General features: G+C 46.0%; 1 protein-coding gene across 1 annotated transcript in view; it reads left to right on the top strand.

Moving 5' to 3' along the window:
- The first annotated feature begins 1,434 nt into the window (after positions 1-1,434).
- The window catches only part of TTC39C (tetratricopeptide repeat domain 39C), a 105,787-nt gene continuing 81,455 nt past the window's right edge, over positions 1,435-25,766 (top strand). The window contains exon 1 of the mRNA XM_032310221.1: positions 1,435-1,729. Coding sequence (XP_032166112.1) covers positions 1,563-1,729 — 167 coding nt within the window. The 5' untranslated portion in view covers positions 1,435-1,562. The remainder of the gene's footprint in view (positions 1,730-25,766) is intronic.

Genomic DNA, 25,766 nt, shown 5'->3' with positions numbered 1-25,766 from the left:
AGCAACTTGTATGATGAAATAAAATTATTTTTGAAGTATTTTCTGTGCCAATTTATCATATGGACCTCGTTATAATGCTGTATGTGAACGGGTGAATCTCTAATCCAAAACAGCTTTTTAATTTTTAAAAACAGTTTCAGTTCTAAGTGCTTCAGTCGAGCCATTTCTCCAAACTGAAATTAAAAAAAACACACTCTAAGTGCTGTGAAGTGTGTAAACCTGGCGATTCACAGACCTGTACCCCTGGGGATAAAAATATATTATATGTTTATTAAAAATAAAAAAAAAACACTCTAAGAACGACAGTGACTTAAGAAAGGTGGTCTGATCTAACATTAGTCTTGATTGTCACCACGGATTTAGTGATTTTGCTAAAATAAAGGTGAAAAATATAAATTTATGGAAAAACATAAAAATCACTTGTGAATTGTCTCCATAGTGTTACCCACGCAGACATTACCAGCCCATCATTAGAACAGTCAGACATATGCAACAATGACTGAGTTCGGTCATCTTTGACATTTTCCTTATACTCGGTCATATAATAAACCATAGCTTTATACTTATTTCCTGTTTCATTGGCATGAAAGTGTAATTGTCAGGGTAATAAAAGAAAACACTTGAAGAGCTTAATTTATAAACTTTAAATATTTAGGTGTATGTCACTTTGGCCTCCATTTGTCCTCTTGCCCCATGGGGCAAAAATGTTGGTGGCGGCCGGAAAGGGTGCGTACCAGGATCCCGGATTCTCTCCGATCCGATCCAATTCCTCCGCGCTGGGCTCCCGCAGCTGTCCCGCAGGTGCCCTCGGGCCCCGCCCCCTCGTCCCACCTCCTCGGGGATTGGCTATCTTGGGCTCGGGGGGTCGGCCCCAAGGTCGGGATAAAGTTCGGGGTCGCGGGCGCAGGCGGCTCTGGGTTTCAGGCGTTGCCTGCCAGGGTATCGTGCGGCCAGGTGGTCTCCAGCCGCGCGCTCTCGCTGCGCCCCGGGCGGCGTTCTCTGTCCCCCTTTCAAGCCCGCTTGTTTCTCCGCTGACCCCCGGGTTCGGCTCTTTCGGAGGAAAGAGTCCAGAGTCTGGGCCTCGGTGCCTCGCGAGTGTCCTGTCCGAGCAGGCTCGGCGCGCCGGCCCAGGGCGGCGGGGTGGGGACCCGGGCCGGGAGGGACTGGTGCGGCGCGCGGGGGCTGCAGGCAGCAGGGGCGGCGGCTGCTCGGGCCCCGGCTCGGCGGGGTGAGAGACACCCGGAAACGGATTCCACTTGGGTGCCCGCGCGAGGGGGGCGTCTCGGAGGGAGCGGGAGGAGGAGGCGGGCGGGCGGCTGCTGAGTAATCCCCGCCGCGGCGGGAGGTGGCGGCCTGGGCGCTCACGTCCCCCGCCGCGCTGCAGCCCGCCCGGCTCCTCCCCCCGCACCCCCCGCCCGGCCCGCCCCGGCCCGCCCCGCCCCTCCCCCGCCCCGCTCGGTAGCGCGCCGCTCGGGGCAGGTAGAGCCGGGCTCCGGGCGCGCGGGGGCCGCAGCAGCTGCCGCCCCACCTCGCCTCGGCCCTGCGCACAGCCTCGCGCGCCCATGGCGGGCTCGGAGCAGCAGCGGCCGCGGCGGCAGGACGACGGAGAAGCGGCGGCGGCGGCGGCCGCGGCGGCGCCCCTGCAGGACGCGGAGCTGGCTCTGGCTGGCATCAACATGCTGCTCAACAACGGCTTCAGGGAGTCGGACCAGCTTTTCAAACAATACAGGTGACCGACGCGCCCTGCTCCCCCCCGCCCCGGCCACGCGCCCCTCCGGGCCGGCTCACGCGCCGCGGTCTGCCGCGGGCCCCAGCAGCCACCTCCCCCTCCCGTCGGTCCCTGATCCCTGGCCCCTGCGCCCAGGTCGCCTCCCTCGGCCTGCGCTGCAGCCGGCGTTTCTGCGCCTTTGTCACATCGCCCCCTTCCAGCCCCGTGCTGTTGTCCTTTGGCTCCGCGGGACCCGCTACCCGTCCTCCCCGCCGTCTCCCCTCACTTTTTCGCCCCCCGAGAGGGGCGCCCAGTGCTTGTCCGCTTCCCTCTCACCGGTCCGGAGCCCGTTGGGTTTGGGGACCTGGGACCGGATGCGATGGGAGGCAGCTGGAAGCCTCAGACTCGCAGTGCTGTGCCCAAGCAGCCTTTGTGACACGGAGCACACCAGCTGCATCGTGCCCATTTCTTGTGCCTCGCATTACTTTGCATCGTTGTGCATTCCAAACGCTTTTCTTGTTTGGAAACACATGCGTAATTGCCTGGTAGTGCGGGAATGAAAAAGAAAACTCAGCCGAACTCGGCTTGCTCACCTCTCTCTCGGCCTGTCTTCTAGAACTCAGTCCTCCAAATGAGTTCCTAATGCCTTTCGAGCGAGTGGACCTACATGGACCTCTCTAACTTGAAGAAAATGGAGGGGCTGTAAATATATGTAAGGGGGGAAGGAAGGACACGTGTGCTCAGTTAATTGCTTTTTTTAAAATGCGTCTTTTTAAAAAAATGAATCGAAAGAACTGAAACCTGGTTAACGTTCTTCTGTGAGTGGGAGGAGCCTTCAGTTTCACTGGGGACCAGAAGCATCTGCTTTCTGGTTTAGGAAACTGAGTTTGTGATTTGTCCTTCCAGTGGTGAGGCGTCTCCAGGGTGTTGATTAGCAACTTCCCTGTAGGTGGCTAAGGGACACATGCTTCACACTTTTTCAGACCTGGGTGGTTTGGTAGGAATGAAGGGACCGTTGTGCATCTGTGATCAAGAGCCACAGTCTGTAAGGAAATGAGAGGGATGGGGGGAGGTAGAGACGCCTGACTTAACTCCGACTTCAAAGATTGCTGGTTCTATGGTTGGAGCTTTCGCTTTTCAGTGGCAAAACAGTATCTCCGAACTATGAACTCTTCACTATAGACAGTTTACTCTTAAATAAGTTTTTTTGTTAAAAAAAATCACAAAAACTGAAAGTGGAAACCTCTTAGCTTTACTCAGTCTACTTTGTTTTTAAAGGCTACCAAGGTGATTTCAGTCTGAGAATGTACCTCCTGAAGAAAAGCAGACATGAGTGTTTGGTACAGTGCTAATTATTATTATTATTTATTTATGAAGGATTTTATTTATTTATTTATTTGACAGATCACAAGTAGGCAGAGAGGCAGGCAGGGAGAGGGAGGAGGAAGCAGGCTTCCTGCTGTGCAGAGAGCCAGATGCGGGGCTCGACTCCAGGACCCTGGGATCATGACCTGAGCCAAAGGCAGAAGCTTTAACCCACGGAGCCACCCAGGCGCCCCATTATTATTATTTTAGATTACCAGTTTATGTTGTATGAGAGAAGACTGGAGAAAGCCCGAGTCAAATATACTCGAGTTGCTGATCAAAATACAGTGCTTGTCTATTTCAGTACTTCTTTTGAATTGCTATATTACTTGTTTTAACATTTTTTTCTAAACTGCTTTCATGTACTTAAATAGTACCTTGTGATTTCTGTATATTGAAAGCCTGAAATAAGGCAAAAATACTGTTAAATAGGCAATCGTATGTGCTTTTAAAAGCGGACAGATTATGAGCGATAGAATGATGTTCTCACAGAAACAGATGTACCTAAAAGGAGTTTCTCTGTGGGTGAGTATGTTGAGGGTAGAGGAGGAGGAGGTGTCCAGGGAGGATTTATAGTATAGACAGGAGCTATCTACGTGTGTATGTGTTTTAAAGATTCATTTTATTTTAGAGAGAATGGACAGGCAGGAGGAAGGGCAGAGGGAGAAGGAGAGAAGCAGACTCCCCACTGAGCCAGGGCACCCAAGTTCCACGACCCTGAGATCACAGCCTGAGCTGAAATCAAGAGTTTGCCACTCAACCGGGCTGAGCCCCACCCCCCCCAGGTGCCCCTACTTGTGTTTTGAAAATAAAAAATGAAATAAACTATTGTAGTATCTGTTTTCTGCCTGGCACAGTGCTGGCATATTATCACTTTTATTCTCACTATTCTGGTGACAACAAAAGGGTGAGCTGTATTATACAATTTTATCAGGAGGGGCTTGAGTCTCCGTGTTCAGCATGGACCAGGACACAAGTCTAGCGGATCTAAGTCAGGGCTGTTTTCATTATCTCATTCTGCTAGTCTCACTAAAATTATTATATAGTTGACCCTTGACCAACATGGGTTTGAACAGCATGGATTTACTTTCATGTGGATTTTTTTAATAGTACTGTAAATGTATTTTTGCTTCCTTGTGTTTTTTTTTTTTTTTGAAGAATTTATTTGTCAGACAGGGAGAGCACAAACAGGGTAAACAGCAAGCAAAGAAGCAGGTTCCCCACTGAGCAAAGAGCCCGATATGGGGCTTGATCCCAGGACCCTGGGATCGTGAACTGAGCCGAAGGCAGATGCTTAACTGATTGGGCCATCCAGGGTTCTCTTCCTTGTGATTTCTTAACAAATTTTCCTTTAGTTTACTTTATTATAGGAATATAGTATGTGATACAATAAAATATTTTCAGTAAGGCTTCTGGTCAACAGTTGACCACTAGCAGTTAAGTTTTGGGGGAGTCAAAAGTTGCATATGGTTGGTGCCTCTGACCCCCACACTGTTCAAGGATCACTGTATTTTAGGATTTGCCTTCTGACCTTATTTACCAGTAATTCAGACTTTCTTAAGGGGGAGAAGTGGTAGCATTATGCCATGCTACCACTAATTTGTTTGTGATGTGGGACGGCCTGGCATTCTTGCCACCTCCCAGGTGTGCTGCTGATCCATATTTTGGTAGGCATGGTTGTGTAGAGGTGCGGCTGTGGACCAGGATCCTGTAACCAGGCTTACAATCGTAGTTCTGCTACTTTTTGTGGCTGCTGACTTTGGTTACTCAAAATTTGCTTCCTCGCTTCTAAGATGGGAGTAGTGTAGATCTTAATGTGATTGTTAGGATTAAAAGAAAGACTCCGTGGTAGCTGGCATGACGTAAAACCTCAGTAAATGCTAGCTAGCTGCATACCTGATGCCTTCCCCACTATTGTGCTTGCTTCTTTATGGCATAGTTTGAGCAGAAGGGAGAAACATCCTGTGTGCAGGTAGCTTTTATATTTAAGGTTAACCTCACATAGAGCGTATGAAAGATTTAGATCCTGTTCTGTACTGGGAAAACCTCACACAGAGCGTATGAAAGATTTAGATCCTGTTCTGTACTGGGAAAAGTGTCTTGTGTTCCAGAGTTGAATGGCTTGCTGGAAAAGTTAGTGACTTTATTATAAGTATTCTAGGAACACTTCTCTGCTCTGTTTACAGAAGAGAAAGCTGTTTGGTTTTCTCCTTTCTTAGGATTCTTTTGTCACAGAAGACCATCCTTTCCCTAGGAGTAAACCTTCCAGAAGCTTATCCTCCTGGTTTAACAGTAGAAACCTATTTTGCATCTCGTGTAACAATAACATTTGTATTAAAGCAAGAAGGTCATTTTCTCATGCCGCCTCACTAGCGTGATAAAAGTTTCATCAACAGCTGTGGAATGAGGAGAAATGGTTACTTTATAGAAACCTATTATGAAGGACATTCTGGATTAATGAAAAGCCTGGATTGTGTCTTTTAGATACCCGACATATAGGAATTAGAAATATATGCACAGCAGAGTCTTTCTTTTGAGCTGTAAGAGGCTTCTTAGTTGGGATTTCAGAATGTAACTGTCACTTCTATTGTGTACTGCAGTAATAATGTAACAAGGTGCCCTATTGTTGGTACTGAGACCCCATCATGCACTTGGGGATGTGTTCCCAGAGATTGAGACGGATGCATGCTACCGTGGGGCCTTTCTGCTTTGAGCTGAAGGTCACAACTTGGTACCTTCATGATACTGACTACCTGAAATCAAATTCCTGTTGTTGGTCTTTGGGCTTAGTGATCTAAAGCAGCAGCGCTCACTCCCCCTCTGCCCCTGGCCCCCAAATGATGTTCCATGAGTGTGACAGAGACTCAGAGCTTTACGTACTTGGACACACGATAAAATAGGGGATCATTCCATGCCCAAGGAACATGCCCTGGATTTCAGGTGCTGTGGTGTAGGTACAATTGGCAGGGGTGTGAGGAACAGGAGATGTTTCCTGGGTCCCGCTGTGACCTGTGGGAGTGGAGAGCAGGAGGACTAACTCAACAGGAAGGAAACTTTTGTGGAGGAAATGCTGCCTGGGCATCACGATAGGGGAGGAGTTGGGAGGAGTTTGTGGCAGGTGGAAGTGAAGTCCAGGAAACCGTGGAAAACCCACATGGAGCTGTGAAATGGGTGAACGCTGCAAACCATTCGGTGTGATTACATTGTCCTGTTGGATGGCTGGTTCCGCACTTGGCATTGTCTTGGATCACTGGTTGGTCCGTGTTTCCTGAGAGCTCTGGGTTCTGGGGTTATTTTGCTGCTGGTCGTCCAGTCAGCTCATGTTGTGTGACCACCGTGTTCCTCACCGTGATGTTCCTCACTGTGGCCTTCATGTCCATAATTCACTCTCGGTGCCTTTTTCTCTTTTTGACTTGGCAATAGTTTTAATTGGAGAAGTAGCGGGAGAGGGGAAGCACATTGAGCTGGAAGACCGGAGACCTCGGGAGCTCCTGGCCAAACTGAACTATGTCGTCCTTCTTTCCCAGGCTGGATGTTTATCTCCCTCCTCTGCCTGGTGCCTCCATCATCTCCTCCTGCTTTAACTCCTGGTGTTCTTTCTGACCTTAAAACACAGGCCGTTCTTCCCCTGCCAACACTACCACCAATTTCTGGCTGTAGGTGTTATTAAAAAGTCATATTAAAAAATCACTGTCCGCTTAAACAGGAAGCCTGTAGTGGCTCTAAAGCATGTTCATTGAGGATAAATATCCATAAATAAATATAGATTTGCTATAGAATTGGTAAATAGTTGGTATTATATGGGTTATGTTTTTCTTTAACATTTTAAATGATAAAGATGGCCAAAATTTATTAAAAACAAAAGGCAAGAAAAATTCATGGTTGGTAATATGTTTATGTTTAAAATGAAAGTATGGATCCTAAATCCTTTAACACAATTAATGCTTATATGACAAAGCCTTGTGACCTGCGTCTCATTTGTGAGCATGTTGATTACAGAGCTGGTCTTGTCATAGAGCTGGCTCTGTATAATCCAGGGATTGCAGGCGGTGGCCTCCGGGCCAGATCTGGCCGGCTGTTCTTGTAAATAAAGTTTTATTGGGACACAGTCACTTGATTTTGTCTTTTCTATGGCTGTTATGCAATACAGCAACAGTAATGAATAGCTGTGACAGACCATGTAGCCTACAGATCCTAAAATACTTACTCTCTGGTCCTTTGCAGAAAAAAAAATCATTGACCCCTGATACAAACCAGAGTTCTGGCTGGAAAAACTCAAAAGGCCTGTGTAAGAGACCTGGACCGATAGGTACCCTGAGCTTCTTTGCCCAAAGCTGTGGCAGGTGCTTGAGAGGATGGGAAGAGCTTATAGGCCGCTTGTCTTTTCTGCATGTCTGGCTCTTCCTACGTAGCAGCATGTTTGTCTTGCTGCTGGAGTATCTGGAGAGTCCACTGGTGCAGAAATGGAAGAAAAGGAGAAGCAATGAAAAGCAGAAATGATGTAAGGGAACTGGCAGGAAAGACAGGAAGCGCCTCTGTTGCCTTTTTGCATCCTTCTCAACTTAGGGCTGTGTGTGTTTAAAAAAAAAAAGCTCCTATTTTTCCCCCCCTAATCATTGCGCTTCTGGAAAAGTCCTGATTAAATATTCATTAAAGATTCATTTTGTTTAATTGGGATCCTTTTAAAAATGCAACTGCCTGTAGACTAATTAGAGAGTTTATGTATAGGAAATTAACAGGAAAAATGAGTATGTATACTGCAGGGTGTGTGTGTGTGTGTGTGTGTGAGTGTGTGTGTGTGTGTGTGTGTGAGTGTGTTTGTGTGTGTGCGCGCGCGCGCACCCACCCCCAAGCCCAAAAAGTTAGATATGAACACTTAGAAGAATCTGTGTGCTCTGGGTCCTGCATGCTCCATTAACAGGTAGTTCTGGGAGATTCGTCCCTACCCTAGTTAGAGGACTTGTACTGAGTGAAATGAAGTTTGGGTGAAGGTAAGAAGGCATAAAGGAAGAGTGCATGAGTACTGAAGCATAGAACACTTCCTGTTCTAGTACACGAAACCACTTGGAGATCCCCAAACACATCATCATATTTCAGAGGCGTAGGCCTTTTTGCTCAGGCTCTTGTAGGCCCATTTTTTGTACCCTGGGCTCCTTGCCATGGTCACTGTCCTTCCCCAGCAAAAACAGTGGGACTTTCAAAAGGCTAACGCTGAGAAGGGCTTGGGAAGTATAAAGGACATACAGAAAGTAGACGGCTGTGTAGCAAAGAATTTTCCTGTTATTTCAAAATTGCCTCGTGCCAGGGCTGTGGTTGGGTGGGGGCGGGGGGGACCCAAATCTGCCTTATACCTTTTCCACCACTGACTCTGTTTCCCGAATTATTAGTGTACTCTCCAGCCAGTACATAGGTCCAATTTGGGATTGAATTGCCTTTGTGGGCAAACCTGGGTACATAGTCACCACTGAAAGCCTTTTTATTATGGGAGAGATGCATCCTGGTTTTTGAGTGACTTTGCCTGCATGGTGTTTTTTTGTTTGTTTGTTTGTTTTTAAGATTTTATTTATTTATTTGACAGAGATCATAAGTAGGCAGAGAGACAGGCAGAGAGAGAGCGGGGGAAGCAGGCTCCCCGCTGAGCAGAGAGCCCGATGTGGGGCTCGATCCCAGGACCCTGAGACCATGACCTGAGCCAAAGGCAGAGGCTTTAACCCACTGAGCCACCCAGGCCCCCCCTCCACTTTTTTTTTATGTAATTGACATAGATGTTAGTTTCAGGTGTGCAACATAAATGATTTGTATCTATTGTGAAATAATCACCACACTGAGTCTAGTTGACCTCCCTCACCATACATAGTTACAAAAACATATTTTTGTATAAAACTACCCATAAATTTGCTGCCACAGAAGAGAAAGTCCTGACTTCCTGGCATCTGATTTGGAGATTGAAATAGGGTCTTCTTGTTTGTTTTGAGTGTAAAGGTGGTTGATGGTTTGCTGTCTTAGTCCTTTTCCTCAGCTGGGGTTGCTTTCTCTATCTCCTTCTTGCTCGAGGACTTCAGAACACAAGAAATATATATATATATAAAACAGGTAGTTACTCCTGTCTTACAGGAAGGTGATCCGTTATTACGGAGAAAACCCCTACACAGCGTCTGCCATGTGTGGGACACCTAAGGTAGAAGCAGGTCCTTCAAGGTGCTATTGCTTATTTAACTATCTTTCAGTCTACCTCAGAAACAGTCACCTCTTCACTTAGTCTTGTCCACAGCTGTAATAGCTGTCGAAATCACTGGCTTGGGTAGCTGACTTTTCCTAATACACCTCCAAATAAGCCCTTCGCGGTAAATAGTAGTTGGTGCTTACCGGATGCCGGGCCGCGTGCCAGCGCTCCTGGGACGTGAATCTTTATTTTATCCTGCTGCAGCTCTGTGACCGGGTGCTCTTGTTATCTCCCTCTCACGCGTTGTGGGGAGGCACAGTTATGTTGAACGACCTGTCCAAGGTCACATGGGGAAATGGAATTGCGGGGTGCGACCCAAGACCATCAGACTCCCCCACTACACGATACCGTCGCTCTTCTGTAACTTCTACAGTATGAGCGGTTGGCCTGTGTGCTGCTAAAGCCATTTTGAGGCCGGGAGGACAGCAATATGCAGACCACACCCTCAAGCCCACCGGGGAGTCTGTCTCCAGAGAATGAGACTCCCAGAGCTTTTGGCACTTTGTGGCTCTGAGTCTTCTATAGGATAAGGGTCCCGGCTTGGCATAGGATGTCTGACGTGTCTGCTTCCCCGACTCTTCCTTTGTCCCCTCCCCACCATCATGCTGGGGTATTTTGTATAAGCTGACTTGTTCTGACTGATCCAAGGTGCTAGGAGATGTCAGTGGCCCTGCAGGCTCTTTCTGTCCCTTTCTCCAGCACTGGTGAAGTCTGCACAGTGTTTCCACGGTCGCCTGTCCTTATGTGTGAGCTGAGATTGTAGAGATCGGTGCACATCTCGATCTGAGGTTCCTGGCCTTTCAGAGGTCACTGGAGTAACGTGAGGTCCAAGGGGTCTTAGGGGCATATCAGCACCCCTTTATTTGCCAGTCAGCAAGTATAGCCCGGGGCAGTGCCCTTTATGAGCTTGGAAAACCTGATTATTCATCCTCGCTCCCGCCCTGATGTGCCTTGACGCTGTGGAGGTGCTCCAGCATGCCCCCTGAGTTGACGCTCTGCATCTCAGAACCAGGTCACAGAACACCTGTCTGGCCTTCCAGCCTCTTGCCTTCGGTGCATCCGGGCTGCCCAGTGCTGAGTGTGGGCGCAGTGGGGAGCAGAGCTGCCGCTGAGCACACACTCGTCCTGGCAGGGGCAATCAAAGGGAATGCGGAGGGCTCTGATGAAGTCTCCTGATTCTGAAGTGACCTCAGGTGTCAGCTGTGCTCGGCCAAGCAGTGGCAGCTCTGGGGATCGTAGTCCTTGGCGTGCTCTGTCCCCTGCTCAGTGTCTTGTGTGCTTGAGAGGTGGCCTAGCCTAACTAGCCAGTCTTTGTGGTGTTTTATCAGTCGCCTGCAAGGCTCTGGGCTGCCCCTGGGGGGTGGTGGCATGCTGTGTTTTGGTGTTACTTGCCTCTATGGCATGAGAAGGCAGAACTCCAGCTTCCCTACCCCAAAATCCCTGTCCTGAATTTCAGGAAGAACTGTCTTTGGAAGAACCTGGTGGCTGGGAAGGGAAACGTTCTAGAGCAGGGGCTCTCCACTGTATCAGATCTAATGCCTCCTTTTTATAAGAACTGTGTCATAATTCCCCTCCTATGATCCTAAAGTAAAATTGACAGATGACCTGTTCACCCAATGTCTAAAGGTCCATATTATAAAGGAGAAGTAAAAAAAGCATAAACTACATATGTTTCAAAATGCTCACTATGCCTTCATCAGATGATGGAGTGCTGGCACCTGTTTGTGATGAATACATTTGGATTTAAGAAAAGTTCAGAAGCCATTCCATAGTAGAAAAATGAGAGGGGCGCCTGGGTGGCTCAGTCGTTAAGCGTCTGCCTTTGGCTCAGGTCCTGGGATCGAGCCCTGCATTGGGCTCCCTGCTCTGTGGGAAGCCCGCTTCTCTCTCTCCCATTCCCCCTGCTTATGTTCCCTCTCTCACTCTCTTTCTCTGTCAAATAATAAATAAATTCAAATCTTAAACAAAAAACAAAAAAAGAAAAACGAGAGAGCGGGTAAAGTTTGAAATCAAAGAAGTAATAGACCAGACTTCTCTGTATATGTTAAGAGAAAGGGGGGAAAATACCGTAATTGAAGCTGGGCTAATACGCCAAGGCCAAACACTGCTGAAGTCGAGCAAATGAGGAAGGGTGACAGTTTTGCAATGAGCCGGGCTGCCTGTGTCAGGGTAGCATCTGAATAATTAGTTTCCTGCATTAGGACATGGGATGTGTGCTGACAATGTGTCTTAGAAAATAGGTCTCCTGTCTTTAAATCCCTCGCCAAGTCACGCACTTTGAAGACAAGACCTTTAACAGAAGTCCAGGATTAGAGGATGAATTAAAAAGCTTACAGGGAAGTTGGGGTGGGGGTGATGGGCTTCCCCTGAGGACTGTATTGGAGTAGGATGGAAAAATAAGGATAAAACCCCAAATCATTTATGTAGTCTTTGCGATAAATCTCAGCGTGTGACAGATTTTTTTTTTTAAAGATTTTATTTATTTATTGGACAGAGATCACAAGTAGGCAGAGAGGCAGGCAGAGAGAGAGCAGGGGAAGCAGGCTCCTTGCTGAGCAGAGAGCCCAATGTGGGACTCGATCCCAGGACCCTGAGATCATGACCTGAGCTGAAGGCAGAGGCTTTAACCCACTGAGCCACCCAGGCACCTGTATGACAGATTCTTAATACAGGATGGGAAAAACGAAATATATTGACAAAAATATTTGGAATCCAGGATTTCCTGGCTCTTCAGAACTGCTCGGCTTTCAGGACACTTACAGGAGTGCTCAGCATCCCTGCTCTGTTTTGGCCCGTGGTAGCCACACACTCAGGCTGGGGTAGCTGTCGCCGGCTGGCAGCCCCAGGGCCACACGTGGTGCTTCTGCTGGTGACATAATTCTCTAAAATTGTGACCGAATCCCCTATTTAAACCGTGCCGCGTGACTTTGTACTTCTTGTGCCCATGGAAGTAGGTTCAGGGGTTGTGCGGGACATGGCACCCTGTGCGGGCCTCTCCCACATTTCCGGCTGCCTCACGTCCACCGCCCCTTGCGCTGCTGTCATTGCCGCAGCCCCAGATTGCCCCATGGATTCCCAAAACCCCTCCGTGGAGAGGCGCTGAGCTGCAGTGGCTGAGCTTGAGATGAGGTTTGGGCTTTGCTACTGGCATCCTGGGGCTGCAGGGAGCAGTGCAGGGGTGAGGTCTCTCCGCTGACAGCCGAAGAGGGGCTGCCCCGGCCAGTATGGCTGCCGCTGGAGGAGCGTGGTGGAGAAGGCAGGGCCTCCATTGCTTCTGTGACCACAGGTGCCAGGGCAGAGCCCAGGGGTGGGGTTCCTCCAGTGCTGGGCCCCTGGGGTGACTGCGCTTACCCACCCGCTTTTCCACTTGTGTGTACACACACACACCTGTTTCTAGGGCCCAGAGCGATCTGGGAAGGGATCCTGGTGCTGGTTTTTCTGCCTCTCTCCATGTGGGCTTGCAGAACCCCAGAAACCCCTTTACAGTGGGGCCAGCTTGCAGGACCTGTGCCTTTCCAGCCTTAGGTGACTCTATTTCAGAGCCCTACTCTGTCTGCTCCGTCCCCACCCAGGTCTTCCTGACGTTTACTCTCCAGGTCTAAGCGGGTCTGTGCTTCACGTCCTTCCTAGGGAGTGAACAAGCTTTTTGCTAAGTAGGTCACTCCACACACACACACACACACACACACACAGAGAAGCGCCAAATCCCCACAAGTCAGGGTGCCGTTACCCCGAAGTTTCATGGCCAGGGAGACCACAGAAGTGATTCTTCTCAAGGGGGGAGGAAGTAGGGCAGAGTGCTTCATGATGGTTTTCTGTTCCATTGTACTTAGAAGCAGCGAGTAGGAAACACACGTACCATGTAGTGGTGTGCCACGTACATAAGGTGCCTCGATATACCGATGGAGCGAACGTTCTCCCGGGTCCCATCCTCCACTGCGATGTCAGCTGCATCCCATAATACATGTCAGTTGAGCCTGTCCCTACGTGCTCGATCGCCCCATCCTGTTCCTCACTGCGTGCGGCTTGGGGAGACCTGGAGTCTGACCGTGATGCGTGTCTCTGAGCTCTGACAGTTTGCGGCACTATCTGCCTTTCCTGCTCTGGCCATCTCACCATGTCGATAGAGGCCTTTTGCCTTGACATTGTGCTTTCTTGCTTCCTCTGCAGCAGCCCCCCAGGTTTTGACTCCGTGGGGATTTTCATCCCGTAAAGTAACCATCACCAGATTAATAGATTTTGTAAACGTCTGTATCATTTTCCCTTTATCACAAGTAAAAATTGTGGTGCTGTCCTAACAGGACAGGAAATGAGGGAAAATGATGTTTTGTATCCGAATCCAAGCTGAATTTGCTAAATGACAGAGATTCGGGTTTTGAGAAACAATTGGATTAAACGAAGATCATGCTTCATGACCTCTTTAGGATTGTTCCTGGTATAATGAGTCACTGTCAAGCCTTCAAGTGCTCCCCAGCCCCCATGCTAAACACTGAATTGCAAAATCTCAAGTTATGTATTGCCTTTGATCTCTGTTGCAAGAAAGGACTTTCCCTTTGCATCTTGTAAATTATGCTCGCCCTCTTTATGTCTATAAGAAACAGGTTGAAGTCGCCTGCATACTTGTGACTCTTGAACTGTTCAAGGCAAGAATGGGGCTGCTTTTTTTGCAGCCGTTGGAGTAATTGGGTTTCTGCCTTTCCCCTCCACATTATAGCAAGGTCTGTCAGTTTAATTGCCCGGGAAAGTTTTGTTTCTATTTGGAACGCCATTCGCTTCAGCTGTCAACCACCTAGATCTAAATGGCTTTCGGACTGATGATTGACAAGACACTCATTACTTTGAATTATCAAAATTACACATTGAGCTAGAAATTATTCCTTTTGAAGTAGCACAGAAAAAAAGAAAGGGCCATGGGAGAGGGGAAATGGCTGTCTAAAGTCATTTAGCCAACTGTCAAGACCTGTCATGTTGGAATGCTTAGACATTCTTGTTCTAGTGACATTGCTATTATAAAAAGGGCAAGAAATGAGAGAATGGTTTGTGTGTTGGCATCTCAGATCTGGACTTGGCTGATAAGAGAGAGTAGTTGAGTCTAACTTGAAAACTGTGAGCTTTTCTCTCTTCATAGAAGAATGTTGAGTTTTATCTGAGTAAAATAAAACCAGACCTCATCAGAGAGCTTTCTGTGCAAGCCTAAATTTATAGTTAAGAATGCTTAGGAATGATGAAAAGACAAATGAAGTTTTCTTGACCAATGGCTCTACTAAAAACTGAAGGAAGATATAGTTGCCTTGGTGAGCGGCCCACATTTTTATATAAGTTCAGAGTTGTTTAATAAGAACTAGTTTACTAGAACTTTATTATGAAGAGTAAGTCTCTAGTTTGACTTTGAAATGTCTCTTAATAGAGAAATCTAAAATTTCTGATTACGGGGCACCTGGGTGGCTCAGTGGGTTAAAGCCTCTGCCTTCGGCTCAGGTCATGGTCCCAGGGTCCTCGGATCGAGCCCCACGTCAGGTTCTCTGCTCAGCAGGGAGACTGCTTCCTCCTCTCTCTCTGCCTGCTTCTCTGCCTACTTGCGATCTCTGTCAAATAAATAAAATAAAATAAAAAGATTTTAAAATTTGATTACATAAAATAGTGTTTGAATTGCTCATAAAAACAGCTGAGTGTGTTTAATCTTCAATTGAAGTATTCATGCAGTTTGTGGATTATTGCCACATATAATAAAGGGACCGTATTATAACTTAAAGATGAGAAAATAGAACAGTTTTGTTACTTTAAGAATAACCCCTGGGCGCCTGGGTGGCTCAGTGGGTTAAGCCGCTGCCTTCGGCTCAGGTCATGATCTCAGGGTCCTGGGATCGAGGCCCGCATCAGGCTCTCTGCTCAGCAGGGAGCCTGCTTCCCTCTCTCTCTCTCTGCCTGCCTCTCCATCTACTTGTGATTTCTCTCTGTCAAATAAATAAATAAAATCTTTAAAAAAAAAAAAAAAAAAGAATAACCCCTGATGCAGGATTGGTTGGGAAGGCTTTTTTGGTAATTGATAAAATGTGTCTGGGTGATCTCTATTGGTATAGCATGGACATGGTTGAATTGTTTGATAAGATAGAGCAGGAACCAATACTAATGAGTTAGGAAGATATTCGACACACATTAATGACAAAATTAGGAAAACTAAAAAAAGTTGACTTTATTTAGCCTGAAGAATTATTTTCAGAATGTATCAGTAACCCTAAATGAGCATGAGACCTTGAGCAATAAGTGACTATGAATTAGCAAAGCTAGAGAGGAATCAGAATAAAGTTAGATGTATTACAGTCTTGTAATCATACAAGTCTTGGTCTTTGCATTACTGCCGTGCAGGCAGAGAGCAACAGAGAATGATAATCAGGTGGTAATCAGCCAGTGGTAATCAAGTGTGTGATCAGTGCTTCCTGTTAATGTGCACTGTGTCATGCACATTTCTTTCTTAATCCCAATTCTCTCCAAGGCCCTGAGGATAACTGGTAGGGTTATCCCTTTGTCTGTGACCACATAAAGGCTCACAGAGCCCAAGTTAAAAAGATTGAGTGGAAGATCTGGCCCCCTCCCCAGAGTATGCTATTTCCCTCGCTTCCTCAAAAAGAAACTTTCTTGTTACTGTCTGTAGCACTACCCAGCGCCTTGCACGTCCCTTCTTAAGCTTGATGGTCCCTTACATGTTCGGCCTACTGGTGCTCCCAGGCTCAGTGCACGGCACCACTTGGAACAAGCTCATGCACGCCAGAAGTCTAGGAGGCCCTCGTGACGCCTCCCTCTTACCTTCATGTCTGAGTATCTCTTTCCATTCACTTCTCTTCATCCCCACCTGTACCACCAACCACCTAGTTAGTCCAAGCCACCTCTGGCTCGGATCACTGCAGTAGCCCAGCTATCTTCATTATATCCCCTGTTCCTCCTCCACCCCCACCATGGTGATCTTTTCAATGTGTGAGTTTAACTATGTTGCCTCTGTGGTCGGCTGAAAAATATTCCCCCAAAGAATACGTAGGTCTGATTAAGGAGGGCACGGGATGTAATGAGCCCAGGGTATTATGTAAGATTGAGGAGTCACTGCCCTCTACCTCTGAAACCAGTAATACATTATATGTTAATTAATTGAATTTAAATTAAAGAAAAAGAAAAAAGACTACCCATGTCTGAGTCCCTGGAACCTCAGAGTGTTACCTAATCTAGCAGCCTCCAAGAGGAAGTCTTTGCAGGTGTGAGAAGTTAAAGCTTAAGATGGGAAGACCGTCCAGGTGGATCTCTGGTTCACCAGATGACATTGATACACTCATGCATATCCTTGCAAGAAGGGAGGCAAGGGGAGATTTTTCACGCAGAAGGCAGTATGAAAACGGGAGCGGGGAGAAAAATTTGGAGATGCTGGTCTTAAGATTGGAGTTGGTGGCCACCCTAAGCCCAGGGAGGCAGCAGTCATCGGAAGCTGGAGTAGTCAGGGAATGGATTCTCCCCTAAAGCCTTGGGGGGCTGTAGGGTGCAGCCTTGCCTGTAGCTTACTTCAACCCAGTGAACCCGAGTTCAGGCTTCTGGCCTCCAGAACTGGGAGAGAGAAATTTCTATCATTTTAAGCCACTGGGTTTGTGGTGACTTGTTACAGCAGCCCCAGGAAACTACTACAGCCTACCCCTGCTCAGGGTTAGGACCAGAACCCCTGACAGGAGCTCTGGAGTGGCTTGGCTCTGCGTGGTTTGTGCCTTAACCATCTACAGACTGACGTTTTTATTTTCTTATATTTTAAAATATTTTGTTGTGTTCCTTATAGGCTATAGCTGTACAAAGCGAAGTAAGCTCATGCTGCAAAGTCGACTCCTAGCTCCTTTTTTCATAGGACACTTTATCTAAACATGGAAAAGTAAAGTAGCTTTAAATTGACAGTGGTTTTGGTCTTAAGCTTTGGATTCCATATTAACCTTTGTTTAGCGTATTGGTGCTTTGGCCAGTGGTATCCTTCTAGAGCCTTCTCTTGAGTGTGGCGCTCTTTCCTTCCTCTTTGATCTTTAACCACCGTAGTCGTCTTTCAGATTCTCCAAGGTTCTCTAAGAATGCTCTTCCTTTCCTCTGGTCTTCTTCTCTCGGTTTGTAATTATACAGAAATAGCATTTGCTTTGTTCGGTTCTGATATGCATGGGTTTCCGTTACCAGAGTTGAGTTAAAGAAGACCAAGGAACAGGGTTCAGATTTCAGTTGAGTCTGTGTTAGAACTGAGTGACGGTATTATAAGCTGCTTATCTCCACAGCCCGCCGGTCGTCACAGGTGTGACAGACACACCTCACGATCAGCGACCACGTCACTTCTTTCAGAGTCTGCCTGTGATCCTCGGTTCCCACAATTACTGAAGAATAGGTCCTCGCGTGGACTTTTCATCTCATAGTGATAAACCCACATGACATTTTACTAAAATGGATAACCCGAAGAGGGAATTGCCCAACAACGATGAAAGAGTAGCAAAAAGTGATGAAGTTGGAGTTGAAATGTGGATCAAACATAAATGGAGCTCTAGAAGGAAAAGCTAATGTGAGAATGTCCCTGACCCCTTTCAAGAGAGGACACGTGCAGCCATGGGCACCCGGTGAAGGCATTCTTTCTGTTCTTGTTTTTTTTTTTAAATTAAGATTTTGTTTATTTGAGATAGAGCAGGAGCAGTGGGGAGGGACAGAGGAAGAGGGAGAAGCTGAGCAGGGAACCCGATGCAGGGCCTATCCCAGGACCCCGGGGGTCATGACCTGAGCCGAAGGCTGCTGCTTAACCAGCTGAGCCACCCAGGCGTCCCTAGTGAAGGCATTCTTACCAACACAAAGGAAGAGAGCGATGGAAGGAGAAAGATGAAGATGTCCCAGAGTTGGTGATGCAGGCAAAAAATTTCACATTAAAGGCTCAGGTATTACACACCAAAGACTAAAATGTTGGACATTCATTCACACTTAGGAGTATGACAACTCACCAAGGCACAGCAAAAAAGCTCAATGTGGGGGCGCCTGGGTGGCTCAGTGGATTGAGCCGCTGCCTTCAGCTCGGGTCGTGATCTCAGTGTCCTGGGATCGAGCCCTGCATCAGGCTCTCTGCTCAGTGGGGAGCCTGCTTCCCCCTCTGTCTCTGCCTGCCTCTCTGCCTACTTGTGATCTCTCTCTCTGTCAAGTAAAATAAATAAAATCTTTAAAAAAAAAAAAACCTCACTGTGCATCAGAAGTTACATGACAAGAAGGCAAGTGCTATTCAGATATTCTTTATTGGTTTTTACAAAGAAGTAATTTATAGCCTGTTAAATTGGTTTTACTGTTTTTTTTTTTCATTTCTGTATATATTTGTAACATTTTAAATGTTTTAAAATTATTCTTTTGTTTTTTTTTTTTAAAGATTTTATTTATTTATTTGACAGAAATCACAAGTAGGCAGAGAGGCAGGCAGAGAGAGAGGAGGAAGCAGGCTCCCCACCAGGCAGAGAGCCCAATGCGGGGCTCGATCCCAGAATCCCAGGATCATGACCTGAGCTGAAGGCAGAGGCTTTAACCCACTGAGCCACCCAGGTGCCCCTTAAAATTATTCTTTAATTATGAAACTTAGGAAAAAAATTACTATTTTAACCATCTTTAAAGTGTATAACTTAGTGGTATTAAGTATAATTATCTTGTACAACTGTAACCACAGTCCATCTTTAGAACTTTTTTCATCTTCTAAACTGAAACTCTGTATCCATTAAACACTAACTCCCTGTTCCTTTCTCCCCTCACCCCCAGTAGCCACCATTCTACTTCTATTCTCCCTGAATTTGACTACTTTAGGTACCTTGTGTAAATGGAATCATACAGTATTTATTGTTTTGTGACTGGCTTATTTCACTTAGCATAATATCCTCAAGGATCCTCCATGTTGTAGCATGCATCCGGATTTCCTTACTCTTTAAGGTTGAATAATATTCCATTGTATGGGTTTGCATGGGTGGCTCAGCGGTTAAGCGTCTGCCTCCGGCTCAGGTCATGATCCTAGGGTCCTGGGATTGAGTCCTGCATCGTGCTCCTTGCTCAGCAGGGGGCCTGCTTCTCCCTCTGCCTGCTGCTCCCCCTCCTTGTGTGCTCTGTTAGGTAAATAAATAAAACCTTAAAAAAAAAAATTCTACTGTATGTGTGTACTACATTTTATATATATGTATGGCCTAGGTATGTACCACATTTTGTGTATCCATCTATTGATGGACACTTGGGCTGCCTCTACCTTTATTGTGAATAATGCTGCTAAATATGGACATGCGAACATGGGTTTGAGGTCCTGATTTGTTCTTTTGGGTATACACTCAGAAGTAGAATTTCTGAATCATACGATAATTCTATTTCTAGAAGCGGCCGTGCTGTTTTTCGTAGTGGCTGCACCATTTCACATCCCCACCAACAGTGCACAAGGACTCTAAGTTCTCTGCATCTTTGCCAACACTTGTTCTTTCTTTTTTTGGTAATAGCCATCTTAATGGGTGTAAGGTGGTATCTCATTTTGTAGCTTTAATTTGCATTTCCCTAATGATTCTGATGTTTGAGCTTCTTTTCAAGTGTTTGTTGGTCACTTGTACATCTCCTTTGGTGAAATATCTATTCAAGTCCTTTGCCCATTTTTTAATCCAGCTGTTTGGTTTTTTTGTTGAATTATAGGAATTCTTTGTATATTCTGGATATTAATCCTTACCAGCTATGATTTGCAAAATTTTCTCCTAATCAGTGGGTTCCAGTTGCCTTTTCACTCCGTTGATAGTGGCCTTTGATGGAGGAATGTTTAATTTTGACATAGTTGGTTTATTTTTTGTTTAATCATCTGTGTTTTTGCTGTTTACATCCTAGAAATCCTTGCCAAATCTAATGATATGTAGCTTTCTCCCAGTGTTTTTCTTCCTTAAGAGTTTTATAGTTTTAGCTCTTAAACTTATATCCAATTTGAGTTAATTTTTATGTATGTATTTTTTTTTTCCCCGGTTTTTTTTTTTTTGCATGTAACTGTCTAGTTTTTCCCAGTATTGATTCTTGAAAAGACTCGTTTCTGATTGAATGGTTTTGTCACGCTTGTTGAAAATCACTCGATTATATACAGGAGGGTTTATTTCTGGTGTGTTTTATTCCAGCAGTCTATAGGTCTATCAGTGTGCCAGTACCATGTTGTTTTGATTATTGTAGCTTTGTAGTAAGTTTTGGTATCAGCAGTATGAGACCTCCAGCTTTATTCTTTTTCCAGATCATTTTGGCTATTCAGGAGCCACTGACTTTTTTTGTGTGAAATTAAAAAAATATATATTTTATTTATTTAACAGACAGAGATCACAAGTAGGCAGAGAGGCAGGCGGGGGTGGGGAGGTGGGAAGCAGGCTCATTGCTGAGCAGAGAGCCAGATGTGGGGCTGGATCCCAGGACCCTGAGATCATGACCTGAGCTGAAGGCAGAGGCTTTAACCCACAGAGCCACCCAGGTGCCCCCCTTGTGAATTTTAAGGTGAAATTTTCTGTTTGAAAAACATCATTGGGATTTTAATGATAGCTTTGGGTGGTACTGACATCTCAGCTATATAATTCATGATGAAGGATGCCTTTCCATTACCTGGTTGTCTTCAGTTTCTTTTAGGATGTTTTGTAGGTTTTAGTATGGAAGTCCTAACCTCCTTGGTTAAGTTTATTCCTAAATATTTTATTCTTTCTGATGCCATGGTAAGTGGAATTATTTTTGTAATTTCCTTTTCAGATTGTTCGTTGTTAATATATAGATATGCAACTGACTTTTATGTGTTGATTCAGTATCCTGATACTTTGCAGAATTTTATTCTAACATTTTTGTGGTATTTTGGGGATTTTCTACACATATGATCGTGTTATATGTGACTAAGGATAATTTCACTTATCCCTATTTTGGTTGCCTTCTGGTATTATGTTGAATGTGTTGTTCAGTCTTTTTTTTTTTTTTTTTTTTGAAGATTTTACTTATTTATTTGTCAGCACAAGGATGTGGGAGAGGCAGGCAGAGCAGGCAGAGGGAGAAGCAGGCTCCCTGCTGAGCTAGGAGCCTGATGCGGGGCGGAGGAGGGGGACGGCACTTGATTCCAGGACCCTGGGATCATGACCTGAGCTGAAGGCAGAGGCTTTAACCCACTGAACCACTCAGAGGCGGATCGTTTTTTAAGTCCACTCACTTGGCAGGGTAGAATTTGAACTCAGGGCCCTGGAATTAGGGAAGTGTCAGGGGAGGTGCCTTGAAGATAAGGAGGGAAGTAGCCTGGGGCCCTCAGATGAGGAGTAGCCTCTGACTCAGCATGCTTCATACCCCAGGGGGGGCTGCTCCCTAGCCACACATAGAGATGGGTATTAAAAGCAGTGTTGGAAGCTGATGCTAGTAAAGTAGGTGGAACCATTGAATTTTAGCCCTGCCTCTTGGGCAATAGGGAGCCATTGATAGTTTTTGAGCAGAAGAGTGACAGGATTTTGTTTTAGAAAACTAATTCTGGGGCATACACTAAATCTGGAGGTCAGAAAACAAGTGAGGTAGCAGTCGTCGTTGTAGACCATGTGGAGGCTGTCCAGACTGTGATAATACAGGTGAGAGGTTTTAGGAGGTATAGTCAATGGGGCCATCTGGCTTTGGTTTAATTTTTGGTTGTTGAGACCATTGAGAATGTTTGGGGTCATTAGCTACATGGTGCTGCCATTGAGAGAGTAGGAATAGAGAAAGAGGAACACATGGGAAGGATTAAGTAATATGCCAGATTGGTAAAGAAACTGTTATAAATTGGGAAATGTTACGCCAAATGTTTTAACTCTCTTAGGAAAGCAGTGTGTGTGGTATTGAATATTGGAAAAGGACTTGACGTAGCTAGTTGACTATAGGGGCGGCCTCTTATCCACTGTGATTGGGCTACTACTGATTCTGTAATTTGGGATTATAAAAAATGGAAAAACTCCATAAAAATGGAGTAAACCATTTGTTCTGACTTTCAGTGTAAGGTCAGGGCCTTTCCTTTGTGCATTGGCTATGGGTTTTCAAATTGGCTTTCTTGCCGAAACCACACCTCAAATGCATTCCTGTGATTTTCAGTATCAGGGGCTTTAGAAGTAGAGCCAGACATTGAAGCCCCAGGGATCTGGGTGGACACTCCTTAGTTTTTACAAGTGATTGTTACCTCACGCTCATTAGACCAAGAGGAACGTTTATAGTCCTCTGCCTTCATCAGTCTTTTCAAAACACTGAATTATTTTTCATCCATGTCATACTTCTTTCGTGCCCTTATTTCATCTGTTTACATGATCAGCAATGAATTATATCACTGCAGTAATAGAATCAGTAGGTACAAACGTGTTTAGAAACAGTCCCCCAGCGAATCTCAGTAGGCACGGACGAGAGCCCCCTAGCTTGAGTGTTCAGTAAGTAGGGGGACATCTGTGTTTGCGCTTCTGATGTTGGTTAATCTGGAGATTGGTGGAGTTTCTACTGTGTTGTGTATTTTTGTGGGCATGCATGTATATAAAACAATTCTAGACAGCAATTTGAAATAGTAGTACCATATTTTTCTGGGCTACATTCTAAATTTCTGATTGTTTAGAGCTGTTACAAAGGAAATGTAGGTTGTAGGAAGCGCTATGCAAAACTGATGTTAGTGGAATTCTCATTAAATATAGTAGTGAAATGCAGTGAATGGAGTTCAAGAAAAAACGGGGAGAGGCTGAGGGACTGTCAAATTATCCAGAGAGGGAAGAGCAGAAGTAGTTCTTTTGGAAAAGGAAATTTCGATTTATAGCTGTCATTTCATAATTGATGACTTCTTTGATTCTAAAGACCATCCGTTAAAATGATCATTGCTGCAAAATTAGCCCACCTACTTTCTGGCAGGGCTAAAAGCACGGCTAATTGTAGCTTCTAAAACAGCCTGCACTGTAGTCCATTATAGCAAGAACTCGGTTATTTCCCTGGATGACGGGATTAGCATTGATTAGCTAGCAGGGAAGAGAACGCTGTTGGCTTTGGAGAGCGCTTGACTCCACTTTGCTGAGAGCCTGTGTGTGATGGGGCTCTAGTAATGGCTGAGAGTATAGAATCCAGCTAGCGGCTTAGCGGAGTGGAACAGCAAGGAAGAAGACGCAGGAGTGCTTTTGCCAGCTCAAAAGAGACCAAGCAAATGTAGGTGCGACGAGTTCTCTGATGCACAGTCCAACGAGAGTCTCGGCCTTTGTTGTTACTAGGTTAGGAATAGCTAGTAACTGTGAAATGTGTTAGTGACTTTTCCCCTCTTCTGTTTCCCTGCTTTGCTTTAGTTATTACAGCAGGGAGGGAAATTAAACCTTTTAATAATTTTAGTGAAAATGTGATACCACTTTCTCTCTTTAAATCACTGAGTGTTTTAAACATAGCAAAAAGTACAGCGTACTGTAAAAATGTCGATGTCCTTCATACTCAGAGTTAACCAATATTAATATTTGCTGTATTCACGTCAGATTTGTGTTAGAGGAAACATGACCGATGCAGTTAGGATCCTCTCTGTGTTCCAGCCTAATTCCGGTTTCCCTCGTTCCCTCCCCAGAGACAATTCGACTCTGTCCACAGGTTGTCATGGGTCTCTGCTATCCACATTTACACCCTTATTACACTTTTCTCTCCATGAACAATGTACAGGTTTGTGTTTTTAAATGTCCATCATGAGTACTTTTTGCATTTTTCACCCAATTTTTAAATTTTGGGAGTCTACCCATGTTAATATAGCTATGTAAATTCAGTGTAATCATTTCAACTGTTCCACCTAGCCTTTCATCGTAGATACAGATGATGTACTGATTGATTCCCAGTAACTACTTGGGTGAGTTCCATTTCCTTAGGGTCCTTAACAGTGCTTAGTGAACATCTTTGCACACGCCCTACCCATGCAAAAACATATAATATGTCTAGAGGTGGAATTGTTTGGTGGAAGGGAGCAGTGTTCCTGTGTATTGCCAGATCTCTCTCCTGGGAGCTTTATAGGGGCTTACAGATTTCTCTTTAACTGCCTCTCCTTTCCCATATAGAATATTATTTTGATTTTAAGACCAAAAAAGATGGAAAAAGCAAAAATACTTTTTATACGGATGTGGTGTAAATGAGGAGCATGCCTAATGACATGTAGGGTCTCAGGGATTTCTCATTTAGCCAGTCATGTATCGAGCATTCCCCCGTGCGCCAGGGCATTGGGGGAGCTCCTGTGAGCAACCTGGCAAGCAGGTACCAAGCCTCTCGAAGGTTCCTATGTGCAGCACCTGTGGGCCAGTATGTCAGTGAGATAATAGATTCTGTGGATGAAATGAGGCATGGTGTCTGTCCTCAAGAAATTTAAGAGTCTAGCTGGGGTTCTACAACTTGCATGTAGGAAAGATAGATGTTGATGAAGCAAACCGAGAGGAGTGGGAAATACAACTTACAGAACTAGCTTGAAAATGAAATGGGAGCCATGTATGTTGGAAAAGAGTGAAATCAGAAACTACTGGGTGACACTAGTTTTTTCTTCCTATCCCACTCCTGTCCACCGTAGCCCTGGATATTTAGAGAAACCAGTTATTATTAGAGCACTTCGTCAAAACACTGGAAAACCCGAGGGTGGAGAAACCCCAGAGCCTTCTGAGCGTGGACTGAGCAGGAGACATGGGGACCAAGGCGGGGTTTGTAGTGGGGAGGCCAGGGACTCTGGATGCGTCTCCGACAGCTGCTGGTCTACCACTTCGGACCGTTGGCTGCTCAGCGCGAAGCCACGCATGTAGGGGCATCCCATGCGGTGCCACACTCAGCACTTCCACGTTTCCTGCTCTCCGTCTCCTCCTCAGAGCTGACGGAGTTGTGGTCCAGCACCATCACTCTCAGACCCACAGAAATCCCTGAGCAAGGTGCAAGGAGAGTTGCGGGTTGCCTCTTGGGGGTGGGGAGCATGTGAAATGTCGGGCTTTAGGGGGATCACCGCAGGCTCAGGGTTGAAGAAGCCTCTGAGTCCCTGCACAGCACCTTCCAGAACCCCCTCCCCAGGCTTGTGTTGTCCCAGCCTCTACGTTTCAGCATCTCCTAGGTCAGGACGGTGTCACTTCTGGCCAAAAGTCTTTGATCTCCGGCTGTGGGATTTTTTTTTACCTGTGGGTATTTTTACCTATCCCCTTTGACCTATGGGGTGAGACTCCTGTCCTGTATAAGAGGTTGACGGAAGGGTAGTTCAGTGTGTCTGTGTATGAGTCTAATAACCCATCTTATCAGTTTCGTGGTGCGAAGTCAAGAACCTGGTTTTGGCCTTGGTCACAGCGTGGGTACACCTCCCCGAGAGGCTTCCTGGAGGAAGTCGTATTTTTTTCAGGATTTGAATTGGGGGTGTGAAGAGGGGTGAGGAGATCATGCAGAGTCTGAGAGGAGGAGATAGGCGGTGTGGAGGGGTTAAGGCCTTGCAGACCGGCAGAGCCG

Source organism: Mustela erminea, chromosome 13 (assembly GCF_009829155.1).
Source record: "Mustela erminea isolate mMusErm1 chromosome 13, mMusErm1.Pri, whole genome shotgun sequence".
Taxonomy (NCBI): domain Eukaryota; kingdom Metazoa; phylum Chordata; class Mammalia; order Carnivora; family Mustelidae; genus Mustela; species Mustela erminea.
This window is presented reverse-complemented; position numbering and strand designations above follow the sequence as displayed.